This window comes from Notamacropus eugenii, chromosome 1, assembly GCF_028372415.1.
Source record: "Notamacropus eugenii isolate mMacEug1 chromosome 1, mMacEug1.pri_v2, whole genome shotgun sequence".
Lineage (NCBI taxonomy): Eukaryota > Metazoa > Chordata > Mammalia > Diprotodontia > Macropodidae > Notamacropus > Notamacropus eugenii.
Window position 1 is genome coordinate 609,674,733 of NC_092872.1, and position 19,603 is coordinate 609,694,335.

At 37.6% G+C, this 19,603-nt stretch overlaps 1 protein-coding gene across 3 annotated transcripts in view; it reads left to right on the forward strand.

Annotated features, from left to right (window-relative positions):
- The window catches only part of MSRA (methionine sulfoxide reductase A), a 581,108-nt gene that overhangs the window by 392,341 nt on the left and 169,164 nt on the right, over positions 1-19,603 (forward strand). For 2 of the 3 annotated variants that reach the window (XM_072634837.1, XM_072634838.1), the window contains one exon: positions 9,376-9,480. In XM_072634837.1, the coding sequence (XP_072490938.1) occupies positions 9,376-9,480 (105 nt within the window). Of the gene's footprint in view, positions 1-9,352; positions 9,481-19,603 lie in introns of all 3 variants that reach the window. The other variant, XM_072634836.1, reaches the window with a different exon arrangement.

The window sequence follows — 19,603 nt, forward strand, 5'->3', positions numbered from 1 at the left end:
GGTCAAGAAGAGTCAGACATGACTGATCAACAAAAAACCCCAGCAAAGGTGGCTGGCCCAGATACTATGACTAGATTAGCCCAGATATCAGTAATGATAACACCTTGTTCATCCTTTGTTTTTGAAGAGGACCAATGACAGCATGGTGGGGATGCCTTGACTTAGAAGTGAATTGGATTTAGGTGCCACAGAGTTGCGTAAAGTCGTCAGCCTCACTCTTTTTTCTAAAGTCATTGAATTGTCTTGTCACGGTAACAACAGTAAAAATAAATAGCTAGCAATAATGTCATAGCTCAAAGTTTACAGTGTGCTTTAAATTGGTTGTTTCATTTAATCAGTGCTGGGAAAGCAGCACATGCCGTACTAATGGCAGAACAGGCATTTCATTTTTGTCTAGGAAGATTTGCCCATTTTTATCTTTTTGCATATTGTTATAGTTGTTACTTATTGAAATAATTTTAGAATGAAAAAGTCCTTTTCAGATAAAATGAGCTCCTAGAGACTGTCCTAAAGCAAATTAGTAAGTTGTTCACCAAAATGAGCTAAACACTGCTTTTACACAATTACTCTTTTTCTCTTTTTCCTTTGTTAGCTCTCCAGTATCCATTATCAGTATTTGTATCAGTAGTTTCATGATAACTTGTGCTGCTTAATTTTAATTATAAATGATAACTGGCATTTATACAGTACTTTAAGGTTTTCAAAGTTCTGTATAAAAACATATATATATGCATTAACTCATTTGACCCTTGTAACAACCTTGAGGTAGAAACTATACACATTTTATCGATGAGAAAACTGAGCCTCAGAAAAGGGTGGTGACTTATCCACATTCACACACTAAATGTCACAAGCAAGATTTGAACCAAGGTTTCTTCTGATTCCCAATTGGTGTTCTTTCTGCCATATAATCATTACCAGCATACTCATTCAGCATATAGTCACATCTATTAAAAAGTCAAGTTCCTGCATCTTATTCCCCAACAGCAAATAGTTATTCCCTTAGCTCTTGACTCATTTTCCATGTACTCCCACCCTCCCATAGTTCCCTGTGTCTATTAGAAGAAATTTTATAAAATGAAAATAAGGGTGTGCAAGTGTAGGAGGAAAAGACCATACCAAGTGCCCTGTTAAGTTGTCTGACAGTTACCCCTCCAAAAACCCTTAGAGACTAAAAACAGTATTGTTGTTGTAGCCAGCTTTATCTATAGTACAATTTCAGACTCCAGGTGTTCCCTTTATCCAAAAACCATATCCCCTCTTCCTATTCCTACTGTCTTAAATTCCTTTATACCAAGGACTTTAAACCAAGGACTCATTGAAGTAGCGAGGTTCAAAACAATCTTGTGATGTAAATATGCTCTTAGAACAATGTGGTTTGTAGTCAATTAAGCCCTGTTACTACAGTCACTTCCCTTTCTAAACCTCAGTTTTCTCCTTTGTAAAATGACAGGATTGGATTCCATGATTTCTGGGTCCTTTTGAGTTGTGTTGCAAGAATACTGGAAAAGTGTACTTTATACCAGGCTGTGATAATCAAGGCTTTTTTGGACTAGTAGATGAAGTAAGTTGATGCAAGTACTTTCCTCTCTCCCTGCAATTCAGGGAAGGTGCTGATAAAGCTGATCACAATAATGTTGCTAACCTCTAAGTTTGTGGAAGTATATGGCTCATTGGTTCAATGAAGGCAATACCTTGAGCTAAGGAATGTCATGACTCTGACACTGTAGCTCTCATTGAGAGGCAAGTGCAAAGCTGCCTCATTTTCTCTAGGACTCTATGACCCTGCAAATCTATGACGTATAAAATTCCTGATAGAATGAAGTGAACCAGAATCATCAAAGGATATGAACAGGCAGTTCTCAAAAGAAGATGCACAAATCAGATGGTACATAATGATCTGAAAAACCATTCAAGCTCTCTAATTATCAGAATAATACAAATTAAAACAATTATGTTATGTCATGTTTTCCCTTTAAATTTTTGAAGATAAAGTCCTAAGATTCAGTTCAATGTTGGTGGAGCTGTGAAGAAACTGACACACTATTATATTACATTATCATTGGAACTCCCAATGAACATCAGAGGATTATAGAACCAGAGCTGGCAGGTACTTTAGAGGCCATTTGTCCAGCCATCTCATTTTACATATGAGGAAATGGAGGGCTAAGGTAAGTGATTTTACCCAGGGTCATATAGGTAGTATCAGAGGTGAAATTTGAACCCAGGTCTTCTGATACCCAGAGATAGTCCTTTATCAGTTGTTGCAATCTTTTGGAGAGCAATGTGGCAGTGTACAATTAGAGCTACAAAGCTATACCCTTTTACCCGAGCATCTCACTGGTAGGACTGTATACCCAGAGGATATTATTAAAAGGAGGAGTTGGTGGGAAACCTACATGTACAGAGATATTCATGAAAGAATTATTCATAATAAAAGCAACAACAGCAGCAACTGGAAAAATGCTCCAGTGGCCAGGATGGAAATTGAGAAGGTATCAACAGAACAGTCTGTGGTCCTTAATCATTGAACAGCAATCAATCAAGAGACCTTGATTGGGTCTCCCATGTGCCAGGCTCTGAGCCAGGTGCAAAGCCTACAAAGACAGAAATGAAACTGCCCTTGACTTCATAGAGTGAATGTTCTGTTGGGAAAATTGCTAAATAACTTGTGGTCTATGAGTGTAATTGAGTATTATTGTCCCGTAAGAAATGTCAAATAGGGAGATATATGAACCAAAGCATGGTAAAGACAGGAAAGCCAAAACCACTACCAATATTTACTACAACTAAGTAAACAGATCACCAGCAATAGAATTTTTTAAAATTTATGAAAGAAAGTGTTGAAAGTTAGCAGTGGAGGCAACCAGGATATTTATTTTTAGTATCTTGTTAATGTTAATATACTTGATTTTTGAAGATGAATTATAAGGAATAGAGTTTACAGTTTCATTAATTGGCTTAAAATTTTTTCTTGTTTATGTTTAGGTATTTGTTTTTGTAGATGGTTACTAAATTTAGAATTTTAAAAATGAAATCATTAATGTAAATGAAACGAAATCAAAAGGGAGAGAGAAGAAATTCTTCGTTTCAGGAAGTTAAAAGATTATTAGCCTCAGGTTTTGCCCTGTATTTCAGGGTTTAGACAGCTTCCTTTTAACTCTTAATTAAATGTATTTATATAAAAACTTTTTCTTTTTTTCTTTCATCTTTCTTTGTTTTTTGTTGTTTTTTTTTTTAGTAATAGTCATTTTCTAAGTACATAATTACTGCTGTAAAGTAAGATTTTCAAGGCCTTCCCCAGCCTCCAAAACTGAACCTTGAATGACACAACTCAGCTTCAAAAACTTAAGCAGATATTTTAGTCTGAAGGGAAGACACTTCTTTACTCCACTCATTTACTCCTAGGGCATACTTCCATATTTGGAAATGTGGGGAAAACTACTGTACCTTGGCCTCTCACCAGACTCTCTAGTTCACCCCTATTTTGTGGAATGACATAATCACAGAAATGCTGAGCTAGACAGGGCCTTGAAGATAAATCGACTCCAATTCCCCTCATTGTACAAATAAATTCATCCCAGTCCAAAGTTAAATGACAAGTATCCTGTGATTTGGGGGTAGGGGATAGTGCCTCTCATCTAGTGATAACTCCAAGCCCACTGTTCTTTCTGCCTACTCTGAGCTTAGACTTTGTCTCTATGGTGGTAAAGAAATAGCCATTAGCCATGCGGCCTGCTACCTCTAGAACTTTCAATGAAATATGAAAATGTAGTGGAACTTCAATACCTTAGAAATCTTTGGATTTCATGCATTGAGGTCACTCCTTCTGATGATGAAGGTTACTAACCTTCCATTGTTTAATGGATATCCTAAATGCGTTGATATCCAAAAGCCAAAAACAAAACAAAACCAAAAAACCCAACCCAGTATCCAACCTTCTGGTGATAAACCTTTACACAAATATTGGACCAATCCTCCCTACATCACACAAACACACACATACTTTACCCATGGACCCAGAAGGAATTATCGTTGTTGAATTTTAGTAGAGATTTTACTTTATGTATGTATGTATATCTATATAGATACACATACAAATGTATATGTGTGTTACACACATATAATACATGCCTATGTATGTGTGTATATATGTATGTGTGTACGTATATATATATATATATGCATTCACTTATACATATATATACAAACACTTTTTATTTATTTTTTTAATGTCATGAACAGGGAGGGACCATCAGGGTCACTCCAAAAGTGTTAATTTATTGAGCAAGTGACCAGGTGGAAATTGGAAAGGCGTCAACAGAACAATCTCTGGTCTTCCTTAATCTATAAACAGGTCAGAGGGACTGATGATGGAGGAGTTTGTGGGGGGCACAAACACATGAATCTATTAGAAAGAATGGAAGGAAGTGCCTTCCATGCTGAACTGGCCTGTGAAACATGCCCCTAATGTTGGCATGATAACTGGACACATATATTTGGTACCATTGCAATCACAAACCAACCATGCTACATATAGTACAGTTGAGCACAAGACTACTCGTGTGCAGGAATTGTGAACACGCCTTGCTCTCAGCTGGCTAGCTGACCTTGGTTTGCTCTGTGGAGGCACATGGTTACCTTCTGTGTAGATTCTGGTCCAGAATCCCCAGTGTTTTAACACATGGACCAAACCTTATGTTTCCCTTTAGAAAGTTTTATAAGATCTCAAATGATTGCCCAGAATCTACCTCCTTGCTGTTGCTCCCCACTGAGCATTTAGGGAGAGCCTGTGGAGGAGAAAAAACCCCCACCAAAATCAAACTCAACATTTCTTTTAACATCTTTCCTTTTCAAGGCATTTTTCATCCACATGCTAAAACACATATTATGCTGCTTTGACTCTTTAACAAGCACATTTGCACATCACATCAATTCATGTCATTTGCACAGCATGTGTGATCAAAGCTCATCATAGTTTTAAAGTCTGGCCCTTATCTCAGTGAAGCATAAGACAGTGTTTGCAGATTGATCTCAGAAATCAGATTAGCCTAGGACACTGGTTCGTTCCTGTAAAATGCAAGGATTACTGGGAGTTGTTCCTAGGCCCTTAATCCCTTTGATCATTTACACTGTGTAGTTTTATACAGGTTGCTCTGCTTTGGAGAAATAGAGTAAAGAAACATAAAGGTGAATTTGACAGAGGCGTCACCTGACTGTTTATCGGTGCAGAGAGATCTTGAGTTTTAAGGGTAGCAGCTACAAAAGACTTTGACTAAGCTGCTTTTAAGCCTTTCTGAATGTAATACGAAGATTTTTTATAAAAGAATATCAACCTCTAATTATACCTATAAATTTACCCAATTTCATATCCAGTAAAGCATATTTCTAAACAGCATTGCTAAATCTCTACGTTAAGGTTAGCACAGACTCCAGATTTAGACCATTTCCTATGTAACATTTGCTATCACTTTACTGCATGAGGTTTTTAAATTCACTTTAGAGACTGCTTTCTCCTTTTAGGAACTTCCCTTGAAATTAGGGGGTCTGCTGTCACGAGGTCATGAAGATGCCTTAATTCATATGGCCTTCTAGTCCAGACTATAAACTGTATATTATATGTGATATCTACAAATCAGGGAACCATGAATTTTCTGTAAAAGAACACTTCATATATTTTAACTGGTAAATGTAAAAAATGTTGACTATGATGAAGATAATCTTATAGAGCAAACTTAGTAATAACTGATAACAGGGACAATAAAAGTAAGGGCAAATGACAAGCAGGTTTAAAGCAACTAACCCCTACACAATATCAATCTTTTAAAAATGTTTTATTTCATACGGAAACACCAAAACCTGTGAGAATTTCTACATATACATCAGAGCATAAAAAGTGGATTGTATGTGAAATTATGAGTTTTCATTTAATGCTACTTTTAAAAAGAGTATCTTATCAATTCTATGTATTACTTCCAAAACTATCCTAAAATTGTACACTTTTACAATTATAAAATGGACCACAATGATTTGGAAAATATCTATACAAAATCATGTTACAGTATTAGCAAACACAGTGCCTATTATCCTAAGGTAGGTTTAAAAACATTAAAACTTAATCACCCCAAAGTATGAAGAGGATTGAAAGGTATTCTAAGAGCACATGCTAAACAGGAAAAAACAGAAATGTTTTTGAGTCAAGCAGTCATTACTTCACTGAGCAGTAATAAAGGCTGATAACAAAAATGTACCATTGGATTGTTCAGTATAACTGAAAGTAGTTTACCTCTGAATTGAATGTGTCAAATAGCTGATACCCCAAGAGAGGAATCAAAAGGCCCTCTGTGGGTAATGTCTGCATAAAATCAGGTAACAAAATCTTAATAAAGCAATGTCAAACAAATAGCTGAGTCACAGGGATTTGTTTATAGAAACGGAAAGCTGTGTGATGGCAATTCAGAACCATGTCATTAGCCATCATACTTTAAGGAAGCATTATCCTTAAGGAACCAGATTTGGTGATCAGTGTATATCATGAAAGGAAAAGGTAGAAACTATACAACAGAATAATGTAGGCTATAAAAATTTAGTACCTGTCAAATACTACGCAAGACAACCTGGTGACTAGAATTATACATCAGAATGTTACTTTCTTTTCATGAACTGACAGCAAATCCTCCTCCTACAAACACACACTACTTTGAAAACCCAGCCAATAAACTGCATCTTAGAATTAGAGCATTGTCACAGAATAGGTTGTTGCCCACAGTGATGTAACGATGGTGATGATAATGAAGACATAAGTACAAAATGGTACAATTAGGTAGTGCCATAGTACAGAGAGCGCTGAGCCTGGAGTCAGGAGAAAAATTCATCTTGCTGAGTTCAAATCTGACCGTAGACACTTACCAGCTATATGACCCTGGGCAAGTCACTTTACCCCATTTACCTCAGTTTCTTCATCTGTAAAATGAGCTGGAGAAGGAAATGGCAAACCACTTCAGTGTTTGTGCCAAGAAAACCCTAAATTAGGGCATGAAGAACCCAACACAACTAAAACAACTGAACAACAAAAACTAAAATGGTAACTTTCTCATTAATTCTAAGTTGTTACAATTTTCTCTAAAAGGGAACTTAACTCCTTCCCTTAAAAGGAGATTTCTTAGGTGTGCACTTAGCTTCTCAATTCTTATGCTTTTAATAAATTATACCTGATAATAAATCATGTTTAGTAAATTGACTTATGTAGTATTATCATTTTATTACACAGGCGTGGCCCAACCAAGAGCAAATTATATCTCTCCATTTATTAAGGTTTATCTTTATTTCTGCAGAGTGTTTTGTAGTTGTATTCTTATAGTTCTTCTGTGTGTGTTGGTAGGTGACTACATTTACCCCTGAGGAAAAAAACTAATGATATCAACAAATAGACATAGTTTTACTCAGTCATCCCTATCTTCTTGCTTTAAAACCTTTCTTTTTTCTTATTATTGTTATCGTTCAGTTATTTCAGATACGTCTGACTCCTCATGATCTCATTTGGGAATTTCTTGGCAAAGATACTGGTGTGGTTTCCCTTTCCTTCTCCAGCTCATTTGACAGATAAGGAAACTGAGGCCGGCAGGTTAAGTGACTGGCTCAGGGTCACACAGCTAGTTAGTGTCAGAGTCTGGATTTGAATTTAGGTCTTGTTGACTCCAGGGCCAGCCCTTTATCCACTGTGTCACCTAGCTGCTTGCTGTTAACATTTCTAGAACTATCATAAATAAAAGGTAAATGGAATATCTGTATTGTTACATATTTTTTTTAAAGAAACAGGAAAAAATTCAGATGCAAATTCAAAGCAGGAAGTCCTCTCTATATTAATTTACATGATGGTAATATATAAATAAAAGTTTTAAAAGGATGAGCTGGCTACATCAAACTCCTGAATCTGTGTTCTTGGTTCTCTTATGCGAGCCATCCCTGGAAGTCTTTAAAGTCTTTTTTGATGGCAGATAAAAGATGAAAGATGGACTTTTAAAATATAGAGACAACATAACCAACCATGGAGGGTATAGGTATTAGTTGTTTCATAACAGGTTATAAAATCATTGCACCGAGGAAGATGATGAAAAAGTGAATTCCAGAGGCATAAAGTCTTTGAAGCAAACATCTGGCTTTCTGATCCAAGGAGTATCTCTCTTGGGAGAAACTTTGAGAATGGGCCAGCTGACAACAATTTCAGGGGGAAAAAAAACCAACCCAGGAATTAGCAACAGTAGTTGTTTACCACAGAGACAAATTAGGTGAAGAAAACACTTACTGCCCCAGTGGGTATTTGAACCCAACCCTTGCCAGTGTTAACAGCATAGCAAATATGTCCCTCTGCTAGCTAATTTATCTAATGTGATTGAGCTATAAGCCTGCTTTTTAAAGCTGTGTGTCCAGTGCCATCTCTATCAGTATTGCAACTAGAGTTGTAGTATCCAGGACAAAGCACTTCCATACATTTTCTCTGGGTTTTTGTTGTTGTTGTTGTTTTTGATGTTTCAAGAACTCTTTTAAAAAGATTTTATTTAGAATTCCATAGTTTGATTGGAAATCAGGTTTTGACTTGGGTTTTTTGTTTGGTTGTGTGTCTGTGTGTCTGTGTGTGTGTATTGTCTTTTTTGTCTGTTTTTGACAGAATGTAATAAGGTCACTGTAATTTCACAGTCTTCCACTTGAAGTCCCAGAAAAGGACAAGTGATGCCATGGAAAGATTACTGGGTCTTAGTCAGAAGACCTGATTTCAGATGTAAACTCTACCACTTACCAACCAAGTGACTTTTCCCTCATTTAAAAAGGGGAGAGAGAGACAGAGAGAGAGAGAGAGAGAGAGGAGGAGGATGAGGACAGAAAATATTTATATTAACTGTCTAAAAGGGTTATTATGAGTAAATAATAATAGTGCACATTTATAAAGGTTTATAAAGTGCTTTACATACATTCTTTCATTTGAGCCTCATAAGACTTTGCCCTAATGGTATCCCCATTTTACAGATAAGGAAATTGAGGCTCAGAGAGGTTAAGTGACTTGCTTATGGTCACATAGCTAATAAGCATCTGAGGCAGGATTTGAATCCTGTCCTTCCAGATTCTAAATACTGTGTTCTATCCACCAAACTGAAAGTACTTTGGAAAGAACCAAGTGTATATAAATATGTGAACTCTTCGTTGTAAGTCTAAAGGAGATAACCAAAAGCCTTTGTCTCCAAATAACACAACAGCAAAAACTATTTCAGACATTTTGGGGAAGATTGTTCATTTCAGCCATACTTATATTCTCTTTCTCCTGCTTCATGATTTAAAAAAAAATTCTAACTTTCAGGTGCATTTTCTGTTTCTTTCAAGAGAAAACTGGCCATGCAGAAACTGTCCGAATTGTGTACCAGCCAGAATACATCAGTTTTGAGAATCTGCTCAAGGTCTTCTGGGAGAATCATGACCCGACACAAGGTAGAGTGATGAGTGAGCCAGTATTTAATTATCTTACTAATTACAGCTGGGATAATTAGTGTTTGAGCTGCATGGAAGAGATGAACCTTGAAATCACACAGGAGTTCAAGAATATGATGGTAGACATTTATTGACAAGGAAAAAGGAGAGAGGGGAAAAGAGGAGAGAGGAGAATGAAAGCAGACTTAGACTAAGGCTACATTCCCCTCTGCCTCTCCATTTACAGCTGTCTGTGGTGGGAGAATTCCCACAGAGAAAAGCATGAGACAGTAGAAAATCCATTCACCTTTGATTATTACATTATGCCTCCTTAATGCAGGCTTTTGTCTTTGAAATTAGTGTCTTTTTTTTCAGCCGTTCCAAAGTTGTGCTGATTTATGCTTCCTGTATTTCCTTTGGTTTAGATTTTTTCATCTTTTAAAGCACTGTTGTCAGATTTTGTGTATGCATAACAAAAATAATTGAACTAAAAACATAAAGCACAGTTCTCAGGGACAGCTGGAATAGGGCCCATGATGTTTGTCGTTCAAACATTCTCCATGGAGGAGATTACATAGGGAAATGAATTTACATTGGTGTAAACAATGGCAATCATAATTTTTCTATACTCTTATGTGTATAAAAGCAGACTCCGGTGGGAGTGAATACCATTACAACACTCAGTAAATGAGACTTTTCTTGTTCTGGTCTGAAGGCCATGCTAGTACCGCTTTTCTGATGTGGTATTCTCATATAAGAAAGTCTATTAACTGAAAAATCCTATGTAGCAGATGTGCTATTCACAGATCTCCACCCATTTGGCAATCACTTAATTTAATAATGTCAGTTTCGCAGCAGTCCTGTTTGTATGGTATTTGTGTGCCATATCACTGCTATGTATACACATATATGTATGTATGTGTCTATGTATGTATATATACACACACCCATACATAATAGTCAATTTTTATGTGACCTGTCCCTGAAAAAAACCCATATTGTATTTTGAAGGGTTAGGGGAGGTAATGTTAGTGGGGCAAGGGATGAATCTCTTGGTACACAGTACTTTCTGCAAAAGATAGAAAACTCTTTTGCCCATTTTGATGATTGGGATCGGCTTCTTGACTGCTCATTCTTAGACCCAACCAACCCAGCCCTCTTGTGTCTTCAACTTGTACCCAAGTGGTGGTGGGATGAGTCAGTTCCAAACTTGTAGGACCTATGTTTCACTATCTCAGGATCCTACTTTAACAACAATAAAGAAAAATTAAAAAGCAATCATAATAACAATTATTATTATTTGTATAATTTCATGTTTCATCTCCCCGATTGGACTGTTACCTCCATGCTTATTATAGCTTGGAGGCAACCCTAGTTTCTTGAAGGATGATAACATAAACTATAGAATTTAAAAGGTCTTTAAAGATTATCTAGTCAGTGGTGGAGACTTGAGGCCTCCCTCATGTGGCCCTCCAGGTCCTCAAGTGTGGCCCTTTGACCGAATCCAAACTTTACACAACAAACCCTCTTAAAATAAAAGGATTTGTTCTGTAAAACTTGGCTTTGGTCAAAAGGCCACTCCCAAGGATCTAGAAGGCCACATGTGGCCTCAAGGCTGCAGGTTTCCCACTCCTGATTCATTACTCATTTTACAGAAGAGGAATCAATACCCACCCAGGGTGGTAAAGTGAATTGCATACATTCACATATCTATTAAGAATTAAGACTTGAATCCAGGTCTTTTGATTCAGGTCTTGAGCTCCTTCTCCAGTATCAGGTTGCATATCTGCTAGTGTAATACAAACTCTGAAAAGTCTTTTCAGATAAGGAACAGGTTGAGATCTTCACTGGTGGATGGAATGCCCACAATAATGAGTTCACAGGTCCATCTAAGAATTTAAGTATCACAGAACAGTGATTGAAATCTCTTCTATTCAGTAACAATGCCATGTGGAGCTAGCATGTGGGAGATGCCTGTAGATATCCAGATACCTGTTACCATTTACAAGGTCTTTGTAATTGAGGATGTGAAATTCACATTTGAGAATCATTTTTTAAGCACCTACTGTGTACGGAGCACTCTGCTAAGAGAGATTTTAAAATATATTATTTGCCATGACTGTATAGTATGATAGAGATTTTGCCACTTCTTACTTCTGTGGTAGGGAGCTAGGTGGTGCAGTGGGTAGAACGCTGGACTTGGGGTCACCTGATGACCTTTAAAATGATCTGGGATATGTAGAATTCTGGGCATGATATGTAGGAAAGGGAAATCATTTGGCATGTTCTGACTTAATGATGAATCTCAATGACATATTAGTCCATCTTAAGTGATTGATGTCAGAGTGAGCCCCTTCTAGTAACCGGGACCTTGTTACAGCTGAGACTTTGTTATCACGGTGGATCCGCCTGAGAGGCCTGAGTGTTTCACAGGAGAAGGGCAGACAATAGAGTAATAATGTTCTAGCAGCAGGCAAAGAAAGCATGTCTAGGCCCGCAGGCTCTGTACTTCAGAGAGGCTCAGAAGTAGGTACCAGGCAAATATCCAAGAGCTTCTAGGTAGAGTGTAGTGGCAAAGGATTCTGGCAGTGAGGGATAAGCAGTGACTTTTTGTCATCAGGGACACAACAGGCAGTGAGGATCTAACCTCCTTAGTTCACTGTTGGTCTGGAGTCCTTGGGAGGGCTGGGTCCTAAAAACACAAGGGCTTCAAATAGAGAATCAGAGAAGGAATTAAGGTAGGTGGTTGAAAAGGGACTTTGAGAAGAGGGGGTGGGGTGGAGGAGGAAACAGGTACCAAACCATGAGAACTAGATTGACTGCCCTTCTTGTTTCCTCCACACACCCTTCCAGCTGCCACCTGGGTTATTTCCTCATGCGCTATTCTGACCATGCTCCTCTACTCCAAAACCTTAAGTGACTTCCCATCTCTAGCCAAATAAAGTAGCATTTCCTGAGACTGGCATCCAAGGCTTTTTATAATCTGGCTCCAGCCTACTGTTTGAACTTTATCTCATACTACTCCTCTTCATAGGTTGAACTTTCTAGCCATATTGAACTATACCCCAACCCTTCTTGAATTGGCCCCTTGGTACGTTTATCTTGCACTACAACTGTAGATAGCAGTGATCTAGACCCAAAATTGAATAGGAAAATAGGCTCAGTCGCATTTGAAGATAGAGCAACTCTTTCAATGACCTCTACCTGCAGACACATTAATGTATGTGTATGTATATGTGTATACATGTATGTATATAGATTCTTCCAGTGATAAAATATTCCTTAAACCAAAGAAACCTATAATCTCAGAAAATTCAAATCAGCAGTGAACCTAAAAGTTAGTAATAGAGGTATTGTAGTTTTTGGTAGCAATGATTTGCCAAGAAGAAATGGTTTTAAAGTCTCCATTAAAGAAATGGATGTCTAGAAAAGGAGGTGAGCCAATTACATAACAGGGGGAGGACAGCTATAATATTGGATATGTATCTGTGAAATTTTAAGGATCTGGGGAAGGATCAACTGAGTAGTTTTTCTATTGATGATTCATGGTGGGACAAGCATAGATAGACCTCATAAGTGGAGGGAGACCCTACATTAGTAAAATTGTGTACCCATAGGAATATCAGTATCTTTTTACTTCTCCAGGGGCAACCAGTGAATTTGGGTGGGGGTAGGGGGAAAATGTAGAGAAAGGAGTGGGATAAATGAGGGCTAAGGAAACAGAGAAAAGGAGGTCGAAAAGAATAAGAGGGGAAGATTTTTCTTTTCTACACTCATATAACAAAATATTCTCAAATGCAAAAGAAAGGAAAAAGCCCAGCATGACTTCCACAGTGAAAAATCAATAGGCTAAATTAAAATATATATGTTTCCTTTCTGTGACTTTCTTACTAAGTTGGCAACAAGCTCTGCCAAATTAATGTCTCAGCTTCATGGTGTTCAACATTTTTAGTTAGTGGGAATTTTTTATTAGTCTCTAGTTTTGAAGGATTGTACTTTTTTTAGACAGTGTATGAGGAATCTATCATCTGCAAATAATTAGGCACTGGAAATTACATTGTATTGCTAATGAGCAGATGTGTATACTTATAGGGGAAGAACAGCTGCACACACATAAAATGCTAAAACAACCCCAATCCAACATTATGTATTCTGAGAGAAGTTTCATCTTCATTTAAGAATCTCAGAACCAGAAAATTGGGGAGGGGAAAGAAAATGTGACCATTTCTGATATTCTGCATTATTGTTAGTTTATTGTTGATTGTACTTTTTCCAAGGGATAGAGTATTTAATGTACTTTATTTAGCACTTTTTCTTAGTATTTCTAGTGTTAACAAGAGTTTGATGTGTCCACATCACTGCAAAATATGACAAAAGCAAGAAACAGACTATTTACATTTATGAATAATGACACTGAAATATTTTCATGAGTAGAATTTCAGACCCCGTATGCTCCATCAGTTCCATAGTGCTTATTATTTCCACTAATGATGAGGAAGAAAGCCTGATGATCTCGTGAGAAGGCATAAGACTGAGAGGAAGTTCAGATCCTTTGGAAAATAATGTGGTACACAGCAGTTTGAATAAAATGAAATGAGGTAAAGAGGATGACTAGAATTTATCTAAAAGGATAAATTAGATAAAAGTTGTGGTTGGATTGTGATAAAATAGTAATGACAAGATCTAGAAATTCTAAAGGATGATGCATTGATTGCTGAATGAGTCAACAATGATAGTGATAATAATGCCTCACATTTACATAATGACTTAAAGTTTGAAAAACACTTTTCACAAAGCACTTCTGTGAAGTAGGTAGTACAGTTATTATTGTTTCCATTTTACGGATGAGGAAGATGAGGCTCCAATAGGTTAAGGAACTTGTTTGTGATCTTATCCTAGTTAAACCTCTGAGGCAGAATCCAAATCCAGGTCTCCCGAATAAGAAAAAGTGCTAAATGTGCTGCCTTTTAGATAATATCAATCTTCCTAGTGTGATCTCTGCCTGTCTCTGTACCTACTCATGTAGCACAGTTCCTTATTAATATATTTTAAAATGTCATTTAAATATCTCAAATTTTACAAGATGATACTCTATTATAGGGTAAAACCTTAGTCTTGACCCTGCCACTTCATATATGTTTTTGGACAAATCACTTAATTCCTCAGAGCCTCAGTTTCCTCATCTGTAAAATGGAGATTGCAGTTCTTCTACTACATACCTCACTAGATTGTTGCAAGAATCAAATAATATTGCCTGTAAACACACTTTGTAATGAAGTACCATGTAACTGTGAGTTGTGGTCCTGATGATAGCTACTTTGTTGATCACATACTCTATTGTTACATGGTGTTTTATAATAATAATAAAGAATATTGGTTAGCCTGGGTGGGGGGCGTTGAGTGAAATCTGATGAATTGTAGTTCTTTTCTTTTTCTCATTTCTGTTAGGTCATCTCATCCATTCATTGGGTTTTACTTCTCAGGCAGAGTAGAACTGGTGATGTAGTGGGTAGATCACTGGGCTTGGAGTAAGGAAGACTCATCTTCCTGAATTCAGATCTGCCCTCAGACACTTATTAGCTTTGTGACCCTGGGCAAGTCACGTAACCCTGTTTGCCTCCATTTTCTCCTCTTTAAGATGAGCTGGAGAGGGAAATGACAAACCGTTCCAGTATCTTTGCCAAGAAAACCCCAAATGGGGCCACAAAGGGTTAGATACAACTGAAATGTCTGAGCAACAATAGATGAGAATTGGAAACCAAAAGCTTAACATTTAAGCATGAATGTCCACATTCTTTGGGGCTTCTTTATCTGTCAGCAATCATAAGATCTTTGAATTTATATCTGGAATGGACCTTAGAGGTATCATATATTCCCACATGGATTTGGGGGTCTCATTAGGAAATTTAGTTTCTAACCAGATGGGCTTCTCTCTACTGTCTCACATACTAGAAAATCCAGGTTTGCTCTCATTCAACCCCTGTTATATAGGCATATAACAGTTTACTGATGAAAAAACTGAACCTAGAGGGGGGAAGTGATTTGGCAAAAGTCACACAGATAGTAAATAGCGAAACTCCTTAGGATTTGAACTCAGGTCTTTAAACTACAAATACAGTGATCTTTATATATAAAGCCTTTGAATGTTTCAGAAAAAAGAAGGGTTGAAATAGTAGTAAACAACACTTTTCTGTGGGGAAATAAGGACTGTGCACAGAGTTTATGTTTTGAATTCAAAATGAAGTGTTATCAAATTAAAATAGACAGAATTAATTTTATAACTAGGTAGAGTTAGATTGTTCCATATTAATAAGCCTTGTCTAAAACACGTAAGCTGTGTTTTATGTGTAATGAGCTGTATGAGGGCAAGGCTACACTTCCCAGTGGGCTGAGTGCCAGTCAGAAGCCCATCTGATTAGGAACTACTTTTCTCATGAGGCTCATGGCCCAAGAGAAGGATCTGCATGAAAGTAGGGGTATGTGAAGGAATACAGCAGCAGTATAGCCTGTCTGCTAACTATCGAGAGAATGCTGAGGAGAGGAGAGAAGAGATACAAAGCTAGAGACACAAAAAGACGCTGAGAGACAAAGAGGGAGATAGTAGAGACTTTCCACTCCAAATGAGATAGGAAAGATTTGGATGTTCTCTAGGTAGAAATTGATATATACTATGATTAGGGACTCATTCCAGAATAAATAATGCTGGAAAATAATATACTTCAGGAGACACATTCTGGTATGGGGAAGACATAGCAAATGTCTCTGAGGATGTTGACCCAAAGGTTGGAAGAACATACTCATTGCAGCATCTGTGTCTCTGATTAGACAGTCCTCTAGTGTTTACCATTTCAATCACAGTAGGAGTTTCTCTTTCTCTCTGTCTCTCCAAGGTAAATGTCTACTGTCATCCTTTCTTCGCTACATGTTCTCTTAATCTTCTCTCTGCTCTCTTTCCATTTCTTCCATATCCTTGTGGTGAGGAAAATCCTGTTAAAAGGCACAATCTCATAGGATTTGAAGTCTCAGCTCATTTGCATTGGAAGCCTTTTTCATGGGCCTAGGGACTCATGGGAAATGTAGTTCTTAATCAGATGGGCTTCTGCCTGCTGCTCAGCACTCTGGAAAGTATTAGTGTGTTTTCAGCTAAAGCCTGTTACATATGATTAAATAGATGGCTAAATAACCATTTGCTTATGATATGTTATATTCAGATGTGCCATATATATTTACCAAAATCCATTATTATAGTAGCTTATGTCATACGTTACAAAGACCTTTCACATACTTTAGCTTATTTGATCCTCACAACAACTCTGTTGAGGTAGGTAGGACATATAATATGGTATTAAAAATGTAGGCTATGGAGCTGTGAGCTGATCCAGCCTTTTTGGAGAGTAATTTGGAACTATGCCCAAAGGTCTATAAAAATGTGCATACCCTTTAACCCAGCAATAACACTTCCAGGACTGTATCCCAAAGAGATCATAGAAATGAGAAAAGGACTCACATGTACAAAAATATTTATAGCAGCTCTTTTTGCGATGGCCAAGAACTGGAAATTGAGGGGATGTCCATCAATTGGGGAATGGCTGAACAAGTTGTGGCATATGAATATAATGGAACACTATTGTGCGATAAGAAATGATGACAGGCAGACTTCAGAAAAACCTGGAAAGACTTACATGAACTGATGCTGAGTGATGTGAGCAGAACGAGGAGAACATTACACACAGTAACAACCACAGTGTGTGAGGACTGTTTCTGATAGACTTAGCCCTTCACAGAAATGCAAGGACCTTAAACATTCCCAGACAACTCATGAGGGAAAATACTATCCACATCTACAGAAAGAACTATGGAGTTGAAATACAGAATGAAATGGACTATTTTTATTTTCTCTTCTGTTGTGTTTTGTTTTGGTTTTCTCATGGTTTCTCCAATTCATTTTAATTCTTCTATGCAACATGACTAATATGAAAATGTGTTTAATAGGGATGTATGTGTAGAGCCCATATAAGATTGCATGCCATCTTGGGGATGGAGGGGGAGAAAATTTGGAACTTATGGAAGTGATTGTTGAAAACTGAAAACAAATAAATTTGGAAAAAAATATAGGCTACATTTCCCTGCCAAATATGGTTGGCTTGTACAAAATCTAAAAGTGCAGCCTAAAATTATAATGCAATTAGCTTTTGTCTACCATTACTCCATTTTCTCTGGGTAGAAATCTCAAATTGATAGTTGATCATACAAAGTTGTTTTGTACCCCTCTTCCTCTTCCCATCAAATTAAGGTTTTTAAATTTATGGACAGTATTGTGGCATATGATGGTGATGGAATACTACTGTGTCAAAAGAAATGCTGAGCTCAGTAATCTTAGAAAAACATGGATAGCCTTGCCCCAAATAATGAAGAGTCAAATGAACAGAACCAAGAGAACAATGTGTACAGTGTCAATATTATTTTTAAGAACAACTTTAAGTGACTAAGTCATGTTGACTATTATAAATACCCAAATTAATTACAAAGGACTTTCATAGGAAGGAAGATGATATCTGCATCCAGAGAAAGAATGGATAAATAGAAATATGATACTTCTTGCTCCCTGTTTCTACCTCTAGATTCTCCCTTTGCTACCATAACTAAACAGTCTCTACTTTGAAGTTCACTCTATTAAAATCCTTCAACCAAATTAGATTATGGTGATTGTTGTCAACTTATCACGATTGTTACCCATTGTCCTGGTCATAGTTCCATGTCTGAAATAATGAATCACTCAGAGTCCAATAGTTCAAATGAACAATCTCTTCAATTAAAAATCCAACCACTCCCACACAGGTTGTTGCTGAGGCAGTAAAAATCATTCTAGGAAAATAAAGGTACATAGAGGCCACTGTCAAAGAAATTAAAAGCACTTTACAAGGAAATTTCCAGAGCCTTAGAAGCTTCTCTCCTCAAATCATAAAACTTTTTATATTCTCTTTCCACAAAGGACCATTTGGGACACTTCTGGGTCCCAAATAAATCTACATTAGGGGGGTGGCAGAGCCAAGATGGCAGAGTAAAAAGACAGAACTGCTCTAACTCTGCCCCCATTGCCCATAAAATACCTGTAAAAAATGACTAAACAAATTCTAGAGCAGCAGAAGCCACAAAACAACAGAGTGAAAAAGATTTCCAGCCTATGACAGCCTGAAAGGCCAGTAGGAAAGGTCTCACCAGGCTCAGAGCAGAGTGCAGCCCAGCCTTGGCAGCGTCATATTGCACAGACAGGACTGGAGCAAGCTTCAGGGTATAGAATCATGGGTAGCTGCTGCAGTTTCCAGATTTCTCATCCCACAAACATCAAAGACAGCTTCAAAGGTCAGTGACAAAGCTTTTTCACCTGGATGAGAGGGAAGCAAGGTCTGGTTCCGGCCGTGGCCCCAGGGCAGCAGCAATCACTGTGGCAGCAGCATCCACTTTCGGAGTCCTCGGCCTAAAGACCCTGGGGTAGTCGAGTAGCTTAAATGAGTCTCAGTTCTGAATGGCAGATCTGGGGTGAGGAGAAGTGCTGGCATGGTGGAGCTGGTGGAGGCTCTGGAGAGGGAATCCTACTCGCAGATCCTGGGTAGAAAAGAGTGCTTGTGGTTGCCCCCAGACCAGTGCACAGGCCAGGAGAAGAGTAAACTCCTCTCCCTTGATTGTACCACCTTGGAGGAACTGAGAACCTGCAGGTTTCTAGAGTATAACCTCCACTTCACAAAGGACTCAAAAGTCAAGTAACTGACTGAGAAAATGCCCAAAAAAGGGGAAAAAAATAAGACTATGAAGATTACTTTCTTGGTGAAAAGGTATTTTCTTCCATCCTTTTGGTTGAGGAAGAACAAAGCATTCCATCAGAGGAAGACATAAAAGTCAAGGCTTGTGCATCCAAAACCTCCAAAAAAAATATGCAGTGGTTTCAGGCCATGGTTTCAGCTCAAAAAGATTTTTGAAATTCAGGTAAGAGAGGTGGAGGAAAAATTGCGAAGAGAAATGAGAGTGATGCAAGAAAATCATGAAAAGAGTATCAATAGCTTGCTAAAGGAGACCCAAAAAGTGCTAAAGAAAATAAATCTACATTGGTAGCAAGGTAAATTCCAGCTGCCATAGGTCTGCTCTG